General features: G+C 46.7%; 1 protein-coding gene across 1 annotated transcript; it reads right to left on the reverse strand.

The window, feature by feature from the left end:
• Nucleotides 1–1,438: 1,438 nt before the first annotated feature.
• LOC135392635 (phosphatidylinositol phosphatase PTPRQ-like) lies at nt 1,439–22,219 on the reverse strand. The gene is made up of 20 exons (XM_064623348.1): nt 22,159–22,219; nt 12,036–12,111; nt 11,897–11,966; nt 11,342–11,490; nt 11,208–11,257; nt 10,972–11,139; nt 10,479–10,610; nt 9,913–10,191; nt 9,702–9,833; nt 8,418–8,576; nt 8,202–8,354; nt 8,004–8,137; nt 7,732–7,933; nt 7,243–7,313; nt 6,701–6,926; nt 6,332–6,643; nt 3,020–3,313; nt 2,597–2,850; nt 1,658–1,730; nt 1,439–1,586 (listed from the first exon to the last, which is right to left on the reverse strand). Exons 6-20 carry the CDS (start codon nt 11,117–11,119, stop codon nt 1,456–1,458), a joined length of 2,700 nt encoding a protein of 899 aa, XP_064479418.1. The 5' UTR covers nt 11,120–11,139; nt 11,208–11,257; nt 11,342–11,490; nt 11,897–11,966; nt 12,036–12,111; nt 22,159–22,219; the 3' UTR covers nt 1,439–1,455.
• Nucleotides 22,220–22,803: the final 584 nt, after the last annotated feature.

A 22,803-nucleotide genomic window follows, 5' to 3' on the forward strand; every position in this document is an offset into this window, starting at 1 on the left:
CGCACATGTACATGTAAATGAACAATGAAGAGGTATCCACAGGATCCTCATTCTGTTATCAATGTGTGATTGTGGGAGTAACTCCCATTTTTGGAAAGACCACTGTCAAAGGCATACTAAAAGTCCACAGGACCTGAGACGTACTAGAAGCAGCTATTCTTACCACTTCTGGGAGAAATCAGTGCATTAGTCAATCGTTAATAATGCTCCTTCATCAAAAATTTCAAATCCTACAACAGTGACTGATAACCGTATATACCGACGCCAGGTTGACGTCGCACAGCAATGTAACAACGTAACAACAACAACGTAACAGCAACAACAATAAATGAAGTAGTGATAATGTTATGGGTAGTTAACTTGGATAACAGAATTAGAATCCTGTGGAAACCTGTATATTTTAAATTTGCATATATGTCTGCAAAGACTGATGCTCCAAGATCGTCCATCTCCATTTCGACTTCTTGTGACCCCTCTGGCTACCCACGAATGAACTGCCGATGTTCTCTTTTTCCTTATATTTTTCTGCCAATAAATTCTCCCCCGTAGTCACTTGTGAATCTGGCTGCGTAGACTGAAATTCAAACTTAAGGAGGTTGGACCGACTTTCGTCAACGGGCTGACGGAACGAGCTGAATTCATGGGGGCGACAATCCTGGTGGCGTGGTATGGCGCCCCTTCTCCCTCGTTAGCGTATAAGGAGGAAATGGAACGAATTCTCCCCCCTACTATACTACTAGCATCACTTCTGGGGGTTGTGATTTTCAGCATTTTCTTTCACACCAATTCGTATGGTGTTGATCGTCATTTATATGACTCAGGAAAAATCGGATTCTTTCGGCAGCTATATTCAGCCCCGAAAATAAACGACCGAATGCGGGTATCTATTCAATTCTTCACGAAGGCCTTGCTGGCTTGACCGTGTTTTAACGGGCCTGAGAAACGAAACCAAGGGTCAGTCTTAGTCGTTATTGGAATGGTGTAGCCAGAAGAATGCAAAGTGGAGCTAAAAGGCTATGGAGTCAGTGATCAGCTTTTGGAACTGTTTGGTGTTCCGAACATTCCTTGCCGATAACAGACCTCACAACCAGGTCATCCTTCTATGTATGACGTGTTCCGAAACATGCTCCAAAACAAGGGCACTGTTCCAAGATAATAGTGAGTAGTAGTGCATCGTACGCTACCATCTGAGTGGTGGCTGTGTGCAGTGCGCGAGCTCCCTTTTGGTTTTTTTTAGCGTGCTAGCTTTAACGCTATCCCTTTAAAGGGCATATTCAAAATTTGAAGTAAAAAATGGTTGGGGTGATCACCTTTCGGCATTTTCCCGCAAATACCGTAAACCGCGATCCCTACATGACGTAGTCCCACCCGCCTTTTCTGAACTATCTCGTAGGCAGTGCTCTGCAGTGAACTCCCAGTGGGTACGTAGTTCCTTGTTTCCGTCTTTCGTAAAGGTCAATCGAAGGACGCGTCACTTGCCCTGTACTGCTTGATAACTCCATTCTTGCGCAGCGGCTCCTTCCATTCTACCCTGATACTATGCTCTGTTCTGTCCGTGGCAGACAATTCTCTCGGTGGATCGGGAGCTGTAAAACACGTTCACTCGGTGCATAAGTCGGTCATCCTTTCCCTTTTAATTGACCTTGCTTCCACTTACGTAAGTCTTTCGTTTCCGCTTCTATTTCCTCCGATGGGGGTCCCGTCATTGTTCCTACGTTAGTCGCAGACACCTGCAAACAGCGTTCGACAAGTTACTCAGCAAAGCGAAACGTTATGAGCAACAATGTAAACGAAGAACGAGAAAAGAGCAAATCCATCATATGTAACGTAGAGCTTTGTTGTCTCTTTTAACCATGGTCTAGTTATCGATGACGTGCGAAATGGCCAAGTCAATGCAAAAATAAAGAGAACAAATTAGGCAGTTAAAAGGAAAAAGAAAAGGTGGTGGCTGCTGCCCATGAAGCCCCTGGCGGCAGCCGATAGCCACGATTGTGTTTATGTTGGTTTACTGGATTCCATCAACTCAAGAGCCCAAAGAGTCGACTCCTGCTTTGCGAAAATGCCTGGGCGCGGCTCTCGTGACGTCATCCCCACGACTGTGACTCCACTACTACAGGTGCTGGAGGGTCGACTCCCTGCGACTCTCGTCTCGTTGCGAGGAGCTGGAGTCGATGACGTACGATGACCCACGACTCCGGCCCGCAGGACTCTGAGTAGTCGCTTGAGAGTACTCGCGTATTGGGTGTGTTCGACCTTCGAGTCGTGACGTATGAGAGTCATCGTATATATGTCATTCGACTCTAGCGACCCATCTCGAAAGGAGAGCCGGTGCAAGTCGACCCTCGAAAACCTCTACTGTTGAATCCTCGATATTGTAACGGGACCCATTGCTTCATTCCCCGCTTCACCTCCCGCAATGGGGTAGAGTATCGCCCCCGACGATGAAACTCCCCATCCATCATCCTGAAATAAAGTTGGGGGGAATGTTATTCAGTCGTAGGCCGAGTTGTAAGAATGGCGTCAAAACGCTGCTTCTTTACATCGCAAGCTCCGAGTTCACATAAGGGAGTACGAATGATGTTGCAGGGGTGGTTACCGTAATGAAGTACTTGGTGTCCGGCTGAAGATCCTCGATGGTAAAACACTGTTTCTTCCGGTCTTTCATTCCACGACAGATGGCGCCTTTGGGGCCAATTTCCTTTTTCATCTCAAAGTAACTTTGATGTTGAGGTCGAAGCTCAATCGTATACCTCTCCAGGATACCGTAAGGTGGGTATGGAGCGTCCCATGTTAAGGAAATGCTCGTTTTTGATTGTTGTTCTGCTACGAGTGAGGTGGGGGCAAGAGGCTCTGGAGAACAGAAACAACAACTCCTTTGGTAACCACAGGTTTCCCGTAATGCTGTTAGAACAAATAGACTTATCCCGTTATTTTTCAGTTATAGCCTGTCTCTTATGACTACCAATGACTATACGTCACTGTATTTGCACTTTCTTCAATCGCCGTCATGAGTACTCACCTATTGGCAGTGTGGTGAAGTTCATGTAATCGTGTAATCTCGATAGTCCAGCACCATTTTCCGCAATCACCCGCACATCGTAGCGGTTGTATGGCACTAAGGTATTGAAGGTTATCATGTTCTTTGTGGTCGTTTGATTGTATACTTCAGGGTCCCATGGGTCCAGGCTGCGGGCAGTCACGTGATATCTAGAGATGATCCCATTGGCTTGGTCGCACGGAACGTCAGACCATCTTATCTCCACGTACTCTCGTGTTATGGTATACGGCGTGAATGATGCTATACCATCGGGAACTGATAAAAACAATGTGATTACTATTCCAAGAAGTTGTATCAGCAACAATACAACAATAACACCTACTACTAAAATGACGATGAGATGAGGTATTTCACCGCGACAGTTGTGGTACCATACATCTGTGCATGTAGGATAATATATGAGTGGGATTACGATGAAAAATATGAGGCATACAGACACACACACACACATAACCCAAGCAAATGAGATATATCACGCACTTTGGACAGTCGTAACTGATGGGGACATAAGCTCCTCATCCGGCCGAGTCAGGGCTCTTCGTCATGGTGATTGCGTTGAACCACACGTCAGTATCAGCGCCTATCGAGTGGCGCTAGAGGTTCTGTCAAATTATTGCACCAGAACTACCGGCGTCCTCGGATCATAGCCTATGTTTTCGGTGGGAACCCATAGTCACAGCAACTTCCACGGAAACACCCGCGCGGACGCCTTAGCGCATCGGGCAAATGGGGACGTCGTCACCTTCCATAACTGTTCACTACCAATTTCAGCCTCAGCATGTCGATTACAGATACGCCGAATCCGCCACAGCGGCACTCGGCAGATACAAGAGGGCGCTGTCCGATGAAACGATCACCTCTGGTCCATCAACCCGTCGATGGATTCCGTTGCCACACATCACTGCTCGCGTCGAGACGCGTCCATTCTACACCGGACTGCAACATTATGTCGCCAGGGCAACTCAATAAAAAGTGAGTCTTCTCCAAGTCTCCTCCAGTCTGCCCCACTTGCGCCGTTGAAGATGATATCTCACATCTTCTCCTCGACTGCGGCAGATTCGACATCCCTCGAGCGACGCTCAGACGAGAAACCGTCACATGAGAATCCGGAAAGAGAAACTGTAAGGGTAAATGAGACATTCGGAGAATTGAGGTTCGAAGGACTTGGTGATGAAAACTGGGGCACAAGCGTGTGTCTAGCCGCGTACGTGGAGTACACAGCGTTTGGTGAAATTTGAACCCCAATTCCCGGAATGTCTCATTTACCCTTACAGCTTCTCTTATCCGGATTGTCATGTGACGGCTGCTCACGTGATGCATTGTATTCCTGTTCGGTTATTCTATTCACTTGGTTCAGGAAACCTGTTTTAGTGTATCTGTTTCTTTGATTATATATATTTCTGTCGCTGTTAGTTGTGTAACCTGAAGTGCAGCGCCTCTTGCACGAAAGTTCTTGTTCAAATAAACCTGTGTTGCTCCTAACCGTTTTCATGATACGTTTGTAATTCCCTCATCATTTTTAATGGGACATTTGTAATTCCCTCATCATTTGTAATGGAACATTTGTAATTCTCTCATCATTGACAGTGTTTCGTCCCCCTCGTTTTTGTTTTTGTTCCCCATTTCGACGTATACTCTGGAGTCGCCAAGACAGGTTCTGAATCTGCGTGCAAGGTGGCACCGAAGTCTTCACGAGCACATTTTAATAGACCTCTCCGTGTTTGTAAACAAATGACGTCACGGTGTTCGACAGCGCCACAACTTTGGCACAGTTGAACTACGGCCGAAGCTATGGGGCGAACAAGGTAGCGCCCGAAAGCCACGGTCTTGAGGGGATTACGATGGTCCCTAAAAGGGACGCGACCTTCGATCCTACTTTCGTTTCAATAGCAGGCAACGAACAAGTGCGCATTCGTCGAATCCAGCCCTCCCCTTGTGATTTGTTTCGGTTTCAGTCTGTCTACCAACGTCATGATGATGCTCCTTGGATAGAGGTCTATTTATATCCCCACGTTCATGTATGAGGTTGATCAGTCCAGTATATGATCATGCAATGACATTGTTCTTTTCATGTTCTTGCATTAGAAATAAAATAATTGTAATACATATAATTCGGTTTTCAATGATAGGCTGCCTAGAGAAAAATTGTGAAGCGGTATCCTACAGCATGTTTATTACAACAAGGAAAAAGTCTCGTTAGTGAATACCGCTGTGAATGACCATATATGACAAACTGAGTCAACGACTTAAGCTCAGTTAATGACCATAATTTAGACCATAAAGCCCTAGCCATATTTACACCTCATGATCACATAATCTGAAATCACCAGTTTATTGTCTCAAGAGAGAGCCCTATACGTCTGATAACACTGTCATTTTGCTTAGATAGTCGATGACGCGCTTAACCATCGCTTTTGAAACCCAGCATGATCATTTACTGGTGCTGGTTTATTCACTGAGCTACTCCCCCTACTCAATATTCCTTTTTGTTCTTCTTTTCTTGTACACAGAAATGCATCCGAAGAGGAACACACTGAAAAAAAAGGAAACGAAAAAAAGGCAAAGGCACCGCAGGGGGGCTCTACTGTACATTTTGTGTCCAATCTGCCCTCTAAAAAAAAGGATTTGACCGCATAGCACTCACGTCCCAACGATTGCCACGAATGACCGTGTTATCGCTCCTGATATGAAAGAGAGAGTAGGCCGTACGCCTTTTTGCGTCAATTGGGATATGTGATAACTGACACAAAAAGGGCGTACGCCTCCCAGTCTCTTCGAATCAGAAGCGACAAACCTACCATTGGTAGCAGTGGCTGGCGCAGAGCGTGCTACGCGGTGAAGCTCAGTTTTTACAGTGCGGAACACAAACGCCTGATGCAGCCTGCAGCAGCGCACGCGTGAAATACCAGTTTATTTCTTCCCTGTTCTCGCGAAAGGCCGACGGTTCCCCATGATCGTGACGTAAGTAGCAGTAGCCAACCGCCTACTGGGACTGTATAGTATTGCCGATATCTCACGAGGTAAGCACTCACGGGACATAGGTGCTTACCTCACCTTTTGCTCCCTTTGCGGTATTGGGAAATAGTCATGTAGTGCTCACGTTACTTATGTCACGTGACGTCACCAAGAGATCCAAGAAGAGGAAAAAAATGGGAGAGCACGATCGCTCTTTTTTTCTCAAAGCATTAACGTGTAGTTTTTCAAAGTCCCGCTTGTCCGAAAACCTCGTACACCCGCGCTGTTAAGATTGTGTCAAAGCATGAAACCAATCACCTGCTTGTAGAGTCTGGAACCTCAACGTGGTCTCTGGCCCAGCTTTGATGGTGAAAGCTCTGATCGCAAAGACATATTCAGCGTATGGCTTCAACCCTCTAAGCTTTAACTGTTGAGCACCGTAGGTCAAGTTGATGCTGTTAATTCGTCCCTTATCAATGCTGTAGCATTGTGGCGCCAGAAGCCTTTCCTCCTGGTACGTAATCCCATAGCTCCGGAGGATCCCGTTGGGCTCGCTGGGTGGAAGCCATGCAATGATCGCACTCCGAGCATGTATCTTTACTGTGGCTACACCCCGAACCTCAGACGGTGCTGTAAGACGAAGAAACGGATGTATTAGCCACGTATAGGTACGCTGTTTTATATTACCATCTTGAACGGAGACGACTGTTCCCATAGCAGTCCATTCTCCTGGTTCTCCATCTGGAGTCTCCATACGAAGTTTGATGTTCCATAAAGTATACGGCTTTGTGGAGAACGAGTGATTAGTTTTTGAATGGGATTCTGGATGTGTTAGATTGAATGTAGCTATGTAGTCGTTGTACATGAGGGTGACATTGATGGTCCAACAGTTCCAAGAGTGTCGAGGAGGATTCTGTAAGCAGATTTCATAGAACTTACAATTCCCATGCAGCCATGTTATGCTTGCTGGTATTGTATATGCGAAGACACAGTTTGGAAGATGATGGCACTGGACAGTTCAACGAGACCTGCTTTAAAAAGCATTTTGTACACTATCAGTAACAAAGTAAAGTAATAGTAAAGCTAAGCAAGAACTGGGAGTATGGCATAGATGCAGCCCAACTGGTGAACAAACTCCATAATTGGAAAAGCCTGTGTCTGGGCATAAGTACAGGAAGCAAAAAGGTCTTTTAGTCATTGAGAGAAAAGCAGGCATTGGTGTCACAAACCTCCCACTTGACAATGATCAGTCTGCTGCGAGAATTATCGATCCATATGGAAGAAGGTGGTTGCGAAGGACCTTGAAAGAAGAAAACAAACTAGGTTAAGTATTTTAATAGCGATAGGCCCGTATAACGGCACTGTCGAGCGTTAAAACAATTTCGATGAAATATACCACTCGAGACTATATTTCACGCAAATTGAACAAGTCCTCCGGCGGTTTCGCAGTACATGGAAAATCCCATAGCGTCTGAATGGTGTCACATATAAAGCTGTGTTCTCCAATTAGAATGACCTTGACACGAGCTAGCACTCTCAAGACACAATGACGATTTAATTGATGAGCATATGAAAGTAGCGGCACGTTGCCCTTGAGGAAAGTGTCGCCCTGTTGTTACGCCATTCATTCTCAGATTCGAAATGCCTTTGGGGAAGACAATCTACAATAACAGCGTGTTGCTGACTTTCGTATTTGTACACAGCACTCGAGTACTCACGTCCACAGTGCGTGCGAAAGTGTTCTTCTTGGGCTCCTCTTGTCTGGTAGTTGTTGTCACTGTCTCTCACCAGGACTCGGACGTCGTAGAATGTGCCGGGTGTCAATCCTGTGAGCGTGTGGCTGTGTCTTCCTGCAGAGGAACCGGGCTGTCCGAGAGAAAATGGAACCACAGCTGTAGTCCAATCCTCCGCTGTAGCTTCCTGCATCGCAGAAGCATAGCATCGTTTACCGCTTAGCGTTTATCGTTTAGGCATCATTCAGCAGTTCTACCCTGTGCTGTAGCAAGTACGCGTTAGGGACACCTCCCCCAGTTTCTGGCCCAGCCTGCCAGGCGTTCCACGACACTTTAGCGCTGGTGCCACTGATATCTTCAAGCTCAGGTTTGTCCCTAAGCAAGGGGTAGCCTGTACGAAAAGACGCGTGAAACCTGTGTATTTTAGCTCTGTAACAGATAAACCTCCTTCTTACTGATATCGCAGAAAGGTGAGTTCTTCCATCCATCGAGACATTGTCCACTGTCTTGTAAGCAGGTTCCGGTGAAGCCATTGCAAGTGCTGCCATTTTTGCAGTAACAGATCCGGTTCTGCTTGCAGTCGGCACCGTATTCGTGTGGTGAACACGCTATATGATGACAAAATAAGAACGATGTGATTCCAATGAACATTTGAGTAGCGGTCTTCATACTTTCATTGCAGAAGGGACCTTTGAAACCAGTTCCGCATGAACAGCCATAAGGATCGGGAAGACAGATCATGATGCCAGAACAGGTTTTCGACTTAGGGTCGAGATTGGAGTATGAACAACGCTTCTGGCAGTTCTGGCCGAACTTGTCATCGCCACAAGCTGCAACAGTAAACAATTCAGTATAGAGAACCAAAAGTCTCAGTGACGTCTCTGGTGGCACTCAAGTAAATACAGAGCTATGAACGACAACAACAACATATCTATTCTGATGATGAAGTGGGGAGGTTTTCCACTCTATGAGTGGAACGCTACTCCATAGCTAGGGGGGTCTCATATGAGTGGTGACAATCATGAGTGATGACGATGAGAGATGACGGGAATGATCAGAGCGGCGATGGAGATGCTGAACGTGATTCTGATGGTGGGAATGTCCTAGAGCGCTGCTGGAGTCGGAGTCCTTTAGGCCTGTCGCCTCAAAGAAGCCAACCATACGACGTAAGGCCGCCCTGGAGTGGACCACGGTGTCCCAAGGGCCGAGGATGGTCGACAAGTTGAAGGGGCGGCAGCCAAGGGTAGGAAGCTGTGACTGCAGTGAACGCCTCTCGTTGATATAGGTCCGGCAGCGGAGGAGTTGCACATAGGGCTAGCCTCGCAGCCTAGCTGACAGCGATAGAACGTAGTGAAGGCCACATTCAGACGCAGCCTGTGGATTAGCGACTTCCGAGGACGAGGAAGCTTTGCAGGCAGCCGGTATGACAGCGTTGGGTCTACACTTCCCAAAGTGGACCTAGTTGGAATGTCGTGTTGCCACTGTAGGGTAGACCAGGCATCGGACAAATGCCTGAGGAGGGATCTTCTGTCTCCTCTCGAGAGTATAATGGGCATAGAACGCCGTTGTTGATGTGCAGCGGCAGCGTGGGCCTCGTGGATTCCAGTTATTCCGCAGTGCCCCGGAACCCACTGAAAGGCAATGGAGTGGGAGCGATCTTGTAGGGACTTCAGGGCGCACAGGATATATATCACCACTGAGGAAAGGGAACCACGGATGTCCACGTTTTTAATGCACAGGAGAGCTGCTTTGGAGTCGGTGTAAATTACCCAGTGCCGCGGATCACAGTCTTCCTCACAGGGCTATGAAGAGCCGCAACTATTTAGCGAAACCCGCGTATACCTGCATCTGGGGAAGTTACAACAAAAGATCGATAACAGTGTAATGGAATGTCCTCATGGAAGCGAAATCATAAAATCACATCCATGAATTCAAAAGCAAGATCATGAACTCACGTTGTTCGCAGCGTTCTCCTTTAAACCCTGGAGGACAGATGCAGCGACCGCTGATGTCGTGGCAAATGCCACCGTTCTTGCAGTCAGTGCACGTAGATTGGCACAAAGGTCCGTACTTGTTTGCTCTGCACACTACAGGGTATAGACAAGACTTGCTTTTAACGTGAGTTAAACTACTACAGTAAAGGTCGTCGTGAAGGAGTCCGCTCACTTCGCACGATGACTCGCATCAAAGCACGGTTCCTTCCGGGAGATCCTGTGTATGGCCCGTTGACGACGTATACTCCACCATCATGCAACGCAGCTCTGTCGCGATGTAGATGATACGTTTTGACACCACTGTGGTTCACAACCTGATGATGGCCATCGCCACGCCCGTCCACCTTGACCCACGACGTCACCTCGCCTGGTCTCCGTGGAACCACTTCTATGTCCAGTGGTTCATCCAGGCTTACGGTGGTCGTGTAGTGTTTTGGAAGAAATGGAACGGCTGTATTACCAAAGAAAAGGAAAGACGACATTTGATAATGAAATGTCTTCACTGCTATACGGCGATGAATAAGAAGACTTGGTAACAAGTAAGAATAGCTAGCGACTAAAGGAAAGTTAGGTAGCAAGCGAGCTGCTGGTGACGATCTATGACTTGAAAACCCGAGATGAGGTAGGGACGATAACAGACAAACCGACCGTGAGACCGTGTTTGTGTTTGTCTGTTATCGTCCCTACCTCGTCTCGGGTTTTCAAGTCATAGCTAGCGACTTTCCGTCAACTGCTCACCAGGTTTGATGTCACCGAAGAACATAGCGGGAGATGCAATGTCTGATGTCATTCTACCCTGGATTCTGCACCAGAATATGTTCGTACGAATGTGAGGGTAAACTGTACTCGGCCACGTGATGTTGTAGCTTCCTTTGTAGACATGCAAATAAGATCACAAAAATTGCAGTTTCAAAGGCAGTTATTAGCATTGTCTGCCCAATGATGGTAGCATAAAGTTCAAGTGGAAAGCGTAAAGCCTAAGCCACCACCAACAAAGAAATCGTGAAGTGTAAAGCGTGCAAATCAGTGCAAAGCGTCGCACAGTACATCATCATCCTGAAGGTCCCGTCCACCAGGGCTTTCAACAGCCCGATGTTTACGGGGCTCCTTTCTATAAAAGTGGACTAATGTCGACTATGATCTGTCACTGTCTTCCTAACATAGAGAATGGGCTCCATTGCTCTATCCAGAAGAGATGGCAAGAGCGAGACTATTGGAAAATGTGACGTACCGTTGTTGGGCCTAGGTGAGAGGTCGACAGCACCCTTGAGGTCTTTTTCTTTAAGCGTGTAATCAAAGTGTGCCGTATATCCAGGAGGCACGTGGCATTCTTGCGAAGGAGTCTCTTTCAGGGAATAGATAAAGTTACGATGGAGCATGGTGACATCCAGCACTTCCTCTGAAAAATAATATAACATCAATGCGAGTACATGCCAATCTGTTAAATCCACGTATCTTTTGACTCACCGGTGATCCTAGGAGAGGTGAAATGGAAATATCTAGAGGCCTGAAAACCGCTGTGGAAAGATACATAAATTAAGCGAGTTCTTTATGGCCTCGCTCTTTCCTTGGCAATGCAATAAAAATCCCAGAGAACGCACTCTTTTGAAGGGATGTTAAAACGGACAGATCCTGAGAAGTCACTGCGTCTGTCATCCTGTGGAGAGGCCACGAAAGTGACTGTCCTTGCACTGGCATTCCAGGACGAAATGCGCAAGTCATGCACTGCACTCTTGCAGATGGACGAGCTCTACGAAAACACAAAAGGAAAATCAACTACACACAGCTACTCAACCTCGCAGGTACAATTCTGAACGTAGCCACTTTTAACCTTTCTTTATGAAAGTACTGGATATTCGGCTTGCTGAAATACGTGCCCTTGTCCGAGAAAATATGTTGTGTACGTTTTCTCCGAGAGTTCCGAATGAAATTTCACTTGCATCGTGTGCCTTACCACGTCATACACTGGTAAACACACCTTCAGATACACCTTCAAACTGACTGTTTTGTGTGTGTATGTGTGTGGAGGCTTTTTGATACAGTACTTCAGTTTGCAGACACGTGCGACTATCACGTGACCGGCACCAAATTCACAAGTTTCAGTTAACACAAAAACTGGTAATATCTATTCGACATTAAATGCAACAACACCTTACCAGAGCGTAGAACTCAGTGCCTATGACATCCGCTTCGGTGTCATTATGACAACTATGCTTGCAGTGCACTCTGAGGAAAGAAGACATTGCAGTCGAATAACCACAAAATTTCTTGTCCCCAAAGAAATGAACCACTCACGTGCAGTGTTCGCAGATGTTGGGTTGCAGAAATGACTCCGCTGTCTCTCTGCAGTCAATACTTCGTGCATCTGCACCTGTATCACGCATCAAGAAATTAACTTGTGAGTGACGATATTATAGTGTCGGCATAAGTGTCACAGAAAGGCGTACGCCTCTAGCTTTCAACGAACCGGGGGAGGGCACGATGCCATTCTGGATGGTAATTAGCTTCTTTCTTCCGTTTTTTTTTTCTTTTTTCTTTTGCTATAGTAGTGACGATGCTCGCTTTCGTGTGGCCAAGAACGGCGAGCCAATGCTGCAATTCCCCCTCTCCCCCCTCTTTTTTCAGACGCTTCAGATATATGTCGGCACAGTTCCCTTAGAAGTCGGCCCAGGACGCACATTCTCCCAAGGCGTTAGTCGTGACGTTGCCCACATCACCGTCGCCGCCACCTGTTTGAAGTATGGCGGCACAGTTTCATGTGAAGTCGGCCCAATACGCACGATCCTATTTCCCTCGTGACAGTCATGACGCTGTCCCCGCGAGCTTGGCCGACTATACGGCATGGAGTTCCACCACCTCAAGTTCTGTTCCGAGTTCAAAAGGTCGCGGGTTCGATTCCGGCCGAGGACGATGGCAGTGTTGAGGGGGTAGACACAGAGCCATTTATAGGGAGAGTTTGGCCATTCTTTGATCTTTTGCCGCCTCATGGGTGGAGCCTATTTTGACGTCAGAGTCATCGTTGCACCGCCCAAAAAGCCTGAATCCGAGCGGAATCCGCTTATCAGCCGTCTAGTTCGCGCTATATTGATGCTGTCCTCCAGCTAGTCCACAGCTTCGTGGTAGCGCTGAATGTAATCTACAGGAATAACCGGCTTATGACCCACTCGCGCCAGTGATAAGGGGGCTTTGTTGCCGAACTGAAAGAGTTCAAGGACGAAAGGCTTTCGAAGCAAGAAGTTCGCACGTGTCTTCTCTCCGTGGATTGTAAACAACGGTCAGCATCAATATGGCGTCGGTGACCAGCTGACGACGGCACAACAATAGACCACGACGAGGGAGGTCGTTCAGCCGTGACGTCGCGTGACGCGCTTTAAGTTAGGCTCCTCCTAATGGCCAAACTCTCCCAATAGACGGCTCTGGGTAGACAGTGCTTCTAGCGCCGTGTGTCGGAGACTTCCGGCGCAGTCGATGGTACCCCAGGTGGTCGAAATTATCCGCGGTCCTATACCCTCCACGTTCAGCATGTCGCCACAAAAATGGGCTGCCGGAGGCCTTACCTCGAAATCTATTCCAATTACCTTATCTTACCTATTTTAAGAGTGTATATCGCGCGTGTATTATCTTTTGATTGATGGATTTTGTAAAAGAAAAGTAGAGATGTTGGTCCCAAGCCACTCGGGACTGGCTACTCCAGGACGCGTATTGTCTTTTTCTTCTGACATTAGATGTAATAGGATATTCTAAAAGTGAATGCAGTGTGTAGAATTACGTGAACCCAACTAACACGAATGTTTCCTCCCCCAGAGGCGGATTCAGGAGTTTTCTGAACGGGGGGACTCTCCATACAGTTTATAGCGATAACGCAAAGGCTTTCAAGAGAGCAGCTAAAGAACTTTGCGTGCTATGGAGTGTAATGAGAGCTCCCATCATCCAAGACTATGCAGCCATCAGAGCAATCAAATGGCGTTTTATAGCAGAGCGGGCTCCGTGGTGGGGTGGCTTCTATGAGCGGGTTATATACGCTCGGTAAAATCCGCCATTCGGAAGACCTCATCAAGGACAATTGTACATCTCGCTGAGATGGAAACACTACTCACCGAAGTGGAGGCCATGATTAACTCCAGGCCAATCAGATACGTCTATAACGAACACACACACAGCCTACGCCATTGACACCAGCAGACATGATTACTGGGAAAGGACTAATAGCACACTCTTCAACGACATCGACCCCTCCCGAGGACGCATTGCAGGATGCTCTCCGGTCAACGGAGTTACTGAGAAGCACATGGAGGATGCGCCAACAACGCCTTGCATTCGTATGGGAAAGATGGCGGAAAGAATATCTTAGCGAGCTTTCCGGTTCAGCGCATCACTCAAAAGGCTTAAAAGGGACTGATGTGAGTGTCGGTGATGTTGTTCTCATTGAACAACCGAACTAAACCAGGCTACAATGGAGAATGGGGGTCGTGGAAAAGGGTTTCCCGAGCTCTGATGGAAGGATCAGGGTATGCTTGTTGAGGACATCGTCTCGGACCACACTTATAGCGAATTCGGGTGGTCATTTCGTAGCAACACGGCCGAGTGCTCGGAAATTGCTAGGTCGGCGACCGAGCTGGATCACGTGACCGTTGCCACCCGAACATGGTTGCTAGGAATCTAGCGGTTTTAGGTACTCGGATCACGCTAGGGGCGTCGCGGTCGCAAGTCTTCGAGTTCTGTCGTCTGCTAAACCACGTGATTTCAGCATGCGGGCCAATGAGGGCACTCGCCACCGTTGCAGTGCGGATGTGACGACACCGGATACAGTTGAGCATTCTGCTGCTGGATCGTTTTGAGACCGGGCAAAAAAAAGTGCTAGCTGGCAAATTCCGAGCGCTCGGAAAGCGCCACGCGAACATGCGACATTGCTTCATTTTGATCGAGCGAACATGACTGCTCGAAATCTGGCAAAAAAAAAAAAAAGTTGCTACGAAATGACCACACGAATTCGCACCGCGTGTTACGTCACGACTATCCCTGGCCAATCGCCCTTAGTGGCTAACGACCATTGCTCTGAGGTGGAAGAACAAGAAGAACGTCAACCTTCGTAGAATAAACAGCTCATCTTCATCCTTCCTCTCTGTCCTGTCATATCTTCTGTCATATCTAATCTGGCATGCTTGGAAAGCATGCTGTTACACTACCAATGTCACTTAAAAGTCTATGCAACGACAGATATTAAGGGGGGGTCAGGACATCCACCCCCCCCCCTCATAGATCCGCCCCTGGTCCTTCCTGTGGTGAAAAAAAAAAGTGTCAGGGAAAACAAAACGACCCCATGGAATAGTTATGTTCAACTTACACATCTATTTAACAAACTTAGACCCAGTGAGACATGACGTGTTATTCCGGAAATGGCGTTGGTAGTTCCTGGTCGCGTACCAATGTGATTCAAAAGTTATATGTATGAAGGGTTTCATCCGCGTTTGAAATGCTTTATGCGCAAGATTTTTCTTCCTCAGTTATTAAGCCTCGATATATTCACGATATATATATATATATATATATACAAATACAAAAATGAGCAAATGCTCCATGGCTGCACGTGCAGCCATGGAGCATTTGCTCATTTTTGTATTTGTATCTGTACTTACTGGCTTTGCACTGCGGCCTCCAGAGGTGTTGCTAACACCCTGGAACATTGATGTCTTGCAGAGACACAATGTTTGTGCCGACCCAAGAGCGTGTCACATCCCTACGCTGTGCCGATGAGAGCCAAGAAGCTCGAAACGGCCGTCCACAGCTGGGATTGTGGCACGCTTGAACTGTAAACATATATATATATATATATATATATATATATAGGAAATGTCCTGATATAGGAATAGTCCTGAAAGTCCAATGCTGGTGTGGCGACGTTTGGGACTTATAAACATATATATATATATATATATGAATGTATAACTGAGTACAGATGGACGCGAAAACAAATAGACTACAAGTAATGAAGAGACTTGGGAGGCCGTATAAGGGTTAAAAACACTTGCTACTTTTATTACATTAATAATTAAAGGGGCGCTAGGAATAGATTTACAGTTAGGGGTCGACGTTTCGGCAGTCAGCGCTGCCTTCGACAGAACTAAACTTGGAAATAGGTGACAAGGGCTTATATACAAGGGAAAGGGGGAAAATGAGAGGGGAACGGTGCACGTGGAGCGGAGTTGGTGATGTTGCAGGAGCATTGTTGCTAATGGTCCATTGAGCACTTGCAGGAGCGTTGGCTGTCTTCCAGGAGAGTTCTCCTTGGTCGTCTGATAAACCTGAAATGATAACAGAGAGACGGCAGAAAGAACGAAAGAGGATCGGGGGACTTGGTCTAGGAGCTAAGGCTGCGAACTGTAGACAATACGCCGGGGTCTTCGTTTATCGTGGACTGGAATTTGTGGATTAGGAATGATTCACGCTGTTGCCTGCTACGGTCTGAGGGGAAACCAGATTGTAAGATGTACACGTGGATGTCCTTGAATGAGTGGCCGGTTTGATTGAAATGACGCGACACAGGGAGATTTGGTTTCTTTGTAATATCGGACTTGTGATTATTAAAACGAATTCGGAATGATGTTGTAGTTTGGCCGATATATTGTGCTTTGCATGCGTTGCATTCCAATAGATATACTACGTTGGATGAGTTGCAGTCAGAAGTAGTTTTGATTTTTACTTGGAAGTTGCTGTTTGTGCTTTGTACCCTGTCTGCAGTCTGCATTACAATACAAATTTGGCATCTTTGTCCGTTGCATGGGTGGCAGCCTTCGGTTGTAGGAGGTGGCTTATTGACTTTTGCGTTGACTAAGTGGTCTTGAAGATTCCTTGCACGACGATATGCTATGCGAGGCGGTTCTGGGAATATTTCTCCAAGGCGCTCCGACTGTGTTAAAATTGGGTGATGACGTTTCAGTATGTTTTTAAGGTTAGGGATCGTGCCATTGAAGGTGACTGTAAGATTAACCCGCTTGGGGCGTTCGAGGCGTGTTGAGTTTTTTAGAAGTTCACTGCGATTAGTACGGCGGGCTCTACATATCGCGTCCTTCACGAGATCCTGGGGGAAGTTTCGGCTGACCAGCGTGTTTTGAAGATCGTTAAGGTTTGCGTCCAGCTCGTCCTCTTGGGAACAAATGCGCCGGTAGCGGAGGGCCTGACTGTACGGGATGGCCAATTTTGTATGTCGGGGATGGCAGCTGTGAAATGATAGGTACTGTTGGGAGTCTGTTGGTTTTCGGTACAGATTTGTTACGAGGGTGCCATTGGATATGCCTATATGGACATCTAGAAAATCTATGCTCTCTCTAGAATAAGCGTGAGTGAATTGTATTGTGGGGTGCACGTTACCGAAGTTTTCAATGAAAGACAGAAGCGAGTCTTCAGAATGTGGCCACAGCATGAATATGTCGTCCAAAAAACGCTTAAAAATTAGGGGTTTAAGTTGACAGGTGCCAAGGAACCGTCCTTCTAGATCACCCATAAAGATATTTGCGTAATTTGGGGCCATTTTCGTGCCCATGGCTGTGCCGTTAATTTGAATGTAATGCCTGTTGTCAAATTCAAAATTATTACATGTGAGTATTAGAGAAATTAGTGTTTCTACGACAGCAGAGTCGTACGGTTTTTCGGAAAATTTTTCATATGCTACGACAGTGGCATGGATGCCGTCATCCTGAGGAATATTGGTGTGCAATGAGGTAACATCGAGTGTTACAAGCAGGGAGCCGGTCGGGACTTCGATATCCGAAATTATTTGCAGGAAATGGTTCGGAAATGGCACCCTCGTAACAAATCTGTACCGAAAACCAACTGACTCCCAACAGTACCTATCATTTCACAGCTGCCATCCCCGACATACAAAATTGGCCATCCCGTACAGTCAGGCCCTCCGCTACCGGCGCATTTGTTCCCAAGAGGACGAGCTGGACGCAAACCTTAACGATCTTCAAAACACGCTGGTCAGCCGAAACTTCCCCCAGGATCTCGTGAAGGACGCGATATGTAGAGCCCGCCGTACTAATCGCAGTGAACTTCTAAAAAACTCAACACGCCTCGAACGCCCCAAGCGGGTTAATCTTACAGTCACCTTCAATGGCGCGATCCCTAACCTTAAAAACATACTGAAACGTCATCACCCAATTTTAACACAGTCGGAGCGCCTTGGAGAAATATTCCCAGAACCGCCTCGCATAGCATATCGTCGTGCAAGGAATCTTCAAGACCACTTAGTAAACGCAAAAGTCAATAAGCCACCTCCTACAACCGAAGGCTGCCACCCATGCAACGGACGAAGATGCCAAATTTGTATTGTAATGCAGACTGCAGACAGGGTACAAAGCACAAACAGCAACTTCCAAGTAAAAATCAAAACTACTTCTGACTGCAACTCATCCAACGTAGTATATCTATTGGAATGCAACGCATGCAAAGCACAATATATCGGCCAAACTACAACATCATTCCGAATTCGTTTTAATAATCACAAGTCCGATATTACAAAGAAACCAAATCTCCCTGTGTCGCGTCATTTCAATCAAACCGGCCTCTCATTCAAGGACATCCACGTGTACATCTTACAATCTGGTTTCCCCTCAGACCGTAGCAGGCAACAGCGTGAATCATTCCTAATCCACAAATTCCAGTCCACGATAAACGAAGACCCCGGCGTATTGTCTACAGTTCGCAGCCTTAGCTCCTAGACCAAGTCCCCCGACCCTCTTTCGTTCTTTCTGCCGTCTCTCTGTTATCATTTCAGGTTTATCAGACGACCAAGGAGAACTCTCCTGGAAGACAGCCAACGCTCCTGCAAGTGCTCAATGGACCATTAGCAACAATGCTCCTGCAACATCACCAACTCCGCTCCACGTGCACTGTTCCCCTCTCATTTTCCCCCTTTCCCTTGTATATAAGCCCTTGTCACCTATTTCCAAGTTTAGTTCTGTTGAAGGCAGCGCTGACTGCCGAAACGTCGACCCCTAACTGTAAATCTATTCCTAGCGCCCCTTTAATTATTAATGTAATAAAAGTAGCAAGTGTTTTTAACCCTTATACGGCCTCCCAAGTCTCTTCATTACTTGTAGTCTATATATATATATATATATATATATAGGGTGAGGTAAACGGATTATCGAACGGCCACGAAGTTTTACAGAAGTTCAAAAAAAGACGCGCAGCTGGTTACACATTACTTAACTAGGTTTGGTACATGACGTCATAATCGGTACGGGCACGCCACAGGCGTTTCTCAATGAGTCAGATTCGGGAGTATTCCAGAAGGTCAAGTCCGGGTGGTGATGTCATTCGCCGTAGGTCACTGTCCGCTTTGGGAAAAATTTTCCCCAAAGCGGACAGTTCGCTGTAATTTGCTTTGTTGCAACGTATAGAAATATTCGGCTATATGTTATGCACGTAAAGAAAACACAAATGAAAGCGTGCTGGGAAATATTATTTGTGTGTCTGGAGCATGGAAGCATGTTCCTTTACAGACGTCTGCCTCCACGGCATTACTAGGCGTAATGGTGTAATTGGACTATTCATTGTTGTTTCTCTTTATTTGCCGCATGGAGGCCACGTCACGTGTAGTAAGCTGCGTCGCTCACTGCCTCCTTGCCTGTGTCTCCGCGCCCCACTGGTGAAATAAATAGAAAAAAAAAGATAGAGAAAAAGGAGTAGAGAAAAAGGAGGAGACTTTTCCAGCATTCATGTGGACAGTAAAAAAAGTAGGAATAAAAGCAGCCCTGCTGGTTCTCAGGGCGTCCAAGGGACGTGGCGATGCCCTAAAAAAAGTCAGGACCGATACTAGTCACTCAACCATGGCCTGATATAGATCAGTCTATAGATCAGCGGGGAAAGAGGGAAACCCCTATTTCGCCAAGAAATGTGCAACTTCATCGTCTCACCCAAGACGAGATAAAAAAAAAGAAAGGAAAGAAAGAAAAGTGTCACCACTCTAAAACAACACTCACCGCCACCGCAGGAGCCACCAATCCAACCACACAAGACGAAACAGCAGAGCACGAGACAGCGACGCATCACGAAGACATCACCATATCACTCCACTTTGAGACAACACCCTCGGCGACCGTGCAATGGGCGAAAGAAAAAGACCTTTTGTGGGATGCTGTGACTTCATACTTCCCGTGTATTGTTCTTGCCGTTCCTGGTTGCGAGTCTAGGGATTGCCCGAGATGGAGTGACTGTTTCCTGGTGTTTGTAGACATCCCGCATTAGGCTAATGGGTCGCGATGTTCTTGTCCGCAACCTCTTGGTTTTGTGAAGACGAGAAAATGTTCCGTCATCTAGCCCCTGTGAGTACCATTACATCACCGGGGAACATGAGGCAGTCGAGCAATAATGCCAGACGTAGACCTCGCAATTTCAAAAGTATAAAAAAACTCCCCGGCATTCAATTTCGACTTGAAGAGATCGTTCCGGAAGTATATTCCTTAAAAGTATACGATATGACAGGCTGGGAGTGGTGGCTCGCTCCTGTAATCCAGCTACTTGGAAGCCAGGTCTAGGGATGGCCCGAGATGGAGTGACTGTCTCATGTCTCCTGGTGTTTGTAGATTCCCCGCATTAGGCAGACTCACTCCTCCCGCTATAATGTCTCCTTATCTCCAACGGCGTATGAATACACGACAGACTCGATTTCTTCTTAAGTTGAACATGACTATAATTCTAAATAGATGATCAAAACACCCTCCGTCGTTATAGCTACTACGCATCACCAGGGTGCGCACGGCGGAATGGCGTTCAAGTTAACTCTGATGCGAGTTGTACATCCACAATGAACGCTGAGACGATGGTGTCCTTTGTTTTCTGTCTCTCAGTCGCGGGTTTAATTATAGAGATTGGCATACGTATTGGGCCGACTTCAGAGGGAACTTTGCCGGCATTCATCTGGAAAGTCTTCCGGAAAACCCGGAGAGAACCTCAGAGAGGACAGTTGGTGCCGGGATTCGAACCGACGTCCCGTCCCAGTCTCGGTATGGTATAGGTGATCATTTGGAAGAGGATGTTTCCCAGGCTCGGACTTTTCACATCATCTCACACGATCCTAACTGCTACTCCTATACGACTTTTTTTCTTTTTTGGAATAGCAAACCGACCTTCGTCTGGCTGACTTTTCCTTTCTTCTTCTTAATAAACATATCCCCCCCCCCCCCCCCCGATACACGCACGTCGTCATGCAAGCGTCACTTAATTCTCTAGTCCATCTACCAGAAGTTAAAAAGACGCCTGGGAACTGTGCGATCGTGTTTCTGAGTGTCTCTCTACGGTATAGAGAGGCGAAGGAATTACTGGAGCAGTGAAAGCTTCCCTCCAAAAAGTCTGTCTTCGACTGCGGTGCAGCAAAATACCACGCGTTCTCGTACAAAACCGACGGTTGTAGCTGACTAGAAACGCGCGCGCGAGATCTACGACCGGTACACCCCCCAGACTAATCCCACGAAATCCTTCAGGGGTCCTGTGAGAGGATGCCAGTATGCTAGTGCTAGTATGCTAATATATTCAAACTGTATTGAAACTGTATCGAACCTGTACTATACCAGTTTACTTGGTCATATTAAGTATCCTGATCAGTATATGCCAAGTGGTTGTTGTTTAGTGTATACGTTCCCGATTTTCAGCAATAACCTCATCGTTCGTTTATCGCTCTTCTTACCTATTTCGTGTTACATTTGAACCAGTAGGGCCGGTTCCATGTCAAACGTTTTGCGTGCTTGTATTTTTGGCGGGACCCTTAGGAACCTACTGAGCTCTCCTGAACTGAGAGCGCAAGCAACACATTCCGTTCTTTGTGCGTGTTTCTTGCGCTCTCAGTTCAGATGTCTCATTACCTGAAGTAGCCCAATCCTCAACCCTGCTACTGGGCTCGATTGCCCTTAGACTCTATTTTTGAAGCGAACGGACGGCAAACACGTTAGTGTGAAATTGGGGGAGGGGGGTGATATGTTTATTGAAAGAAGAAAGGGAAAGGTTAGTCATGCTAATGAGCGTAACTGAACGTGCCTACGTTATGGCTGATTTTCTTCTGAGAACGACGACATTGATAAAGTTTCTCCCGTTTCCACCGCCGTGAATGCAAGGACACGTCCTCGGCTTCACCTTAACACTCCTCACGGTATAGTCATGAACAACGACTACCAAACGGCAATACAACGCATATTGGAACTACACGGCTGTATTATATGCAGGGTTTCCCAAGATAAACTTCGGGGTTTGTAACGACGATAAAACAACTAAGACCAGTGTCGAAAAGCTAAAGTTGATGTTAGAGGACGGGTTATGCTCCCAAATTTTATGTCCAATGCCGCTTAGTCCGTTTCTCTGCGTATAAATCGTGAAAATAAAAAAAAAACGCCGCTGCCTACTCTATATATACTATACCTACCCTATACTATACCTATATGATTCAGCTACTTTCCGTCAGATAGCGACACGGTCGAATGCAGAGTACGAGTCTGCATTCACTTCCACATGTTCGCTTGGTTTCGATGTCGTCTGCAACGCCGCACTCGACGGCTTCGCCATCTGGCGGAAAGAAGCTGAAACACAGGTATAACCGATTAGGCAGCGGAGTTTTTTCTTTTTTTAATGCTCACGATTTATCCGCAGAGAAACAGACCAATTATCGACAAAATATTTTTGGGGCATAATACGTTCTCTAACATCTACTTCAGTTTCCCGACACTGTTTTTATTCGTTTTATTAATTATTCGTTAAAAACCTTATCCGAACCGAAGTTTATCTTGGTGAACCCTGTAGAACATCTTCGATATTTGAACCATTTTCAACTTCATACTTCAATAAGTGAGTGCTTTAGTACAGGGGAACAAATTAGAAATGATCGCGGGCTTGTCAAATGTCCTTTCATGGTCCCTTGAAAAGTTCGCTGCCGGACGGCGGTGGTCGCTTCAATCGCCGCCCCGCTGCCGCCGGTTCAGGTGGACGTGATGAAGTTCGGGAGATGAAAGTACGCTACAGAAAACCACGCGTTCTTTTGCGTTTTTTGGGATTCGCAGAGTAGGTTTCACTA

The sequence above is a fragment of the Ornithodoros turicata genome, chromosome 4, assembly GCF_037126465.1.
Source record: "Ornithodoros turicata isolate Travis chromosome 4, ASM3712646v1, whole genome shotgun sequence".
NCBI classification, from domain to species: domain Eukaryota; kingdom Metazoa; phylum Arthropoda; class Arachnida; order Ixodida; family Argasidae; genus Ornithodoros; species Ornithodoros turicata.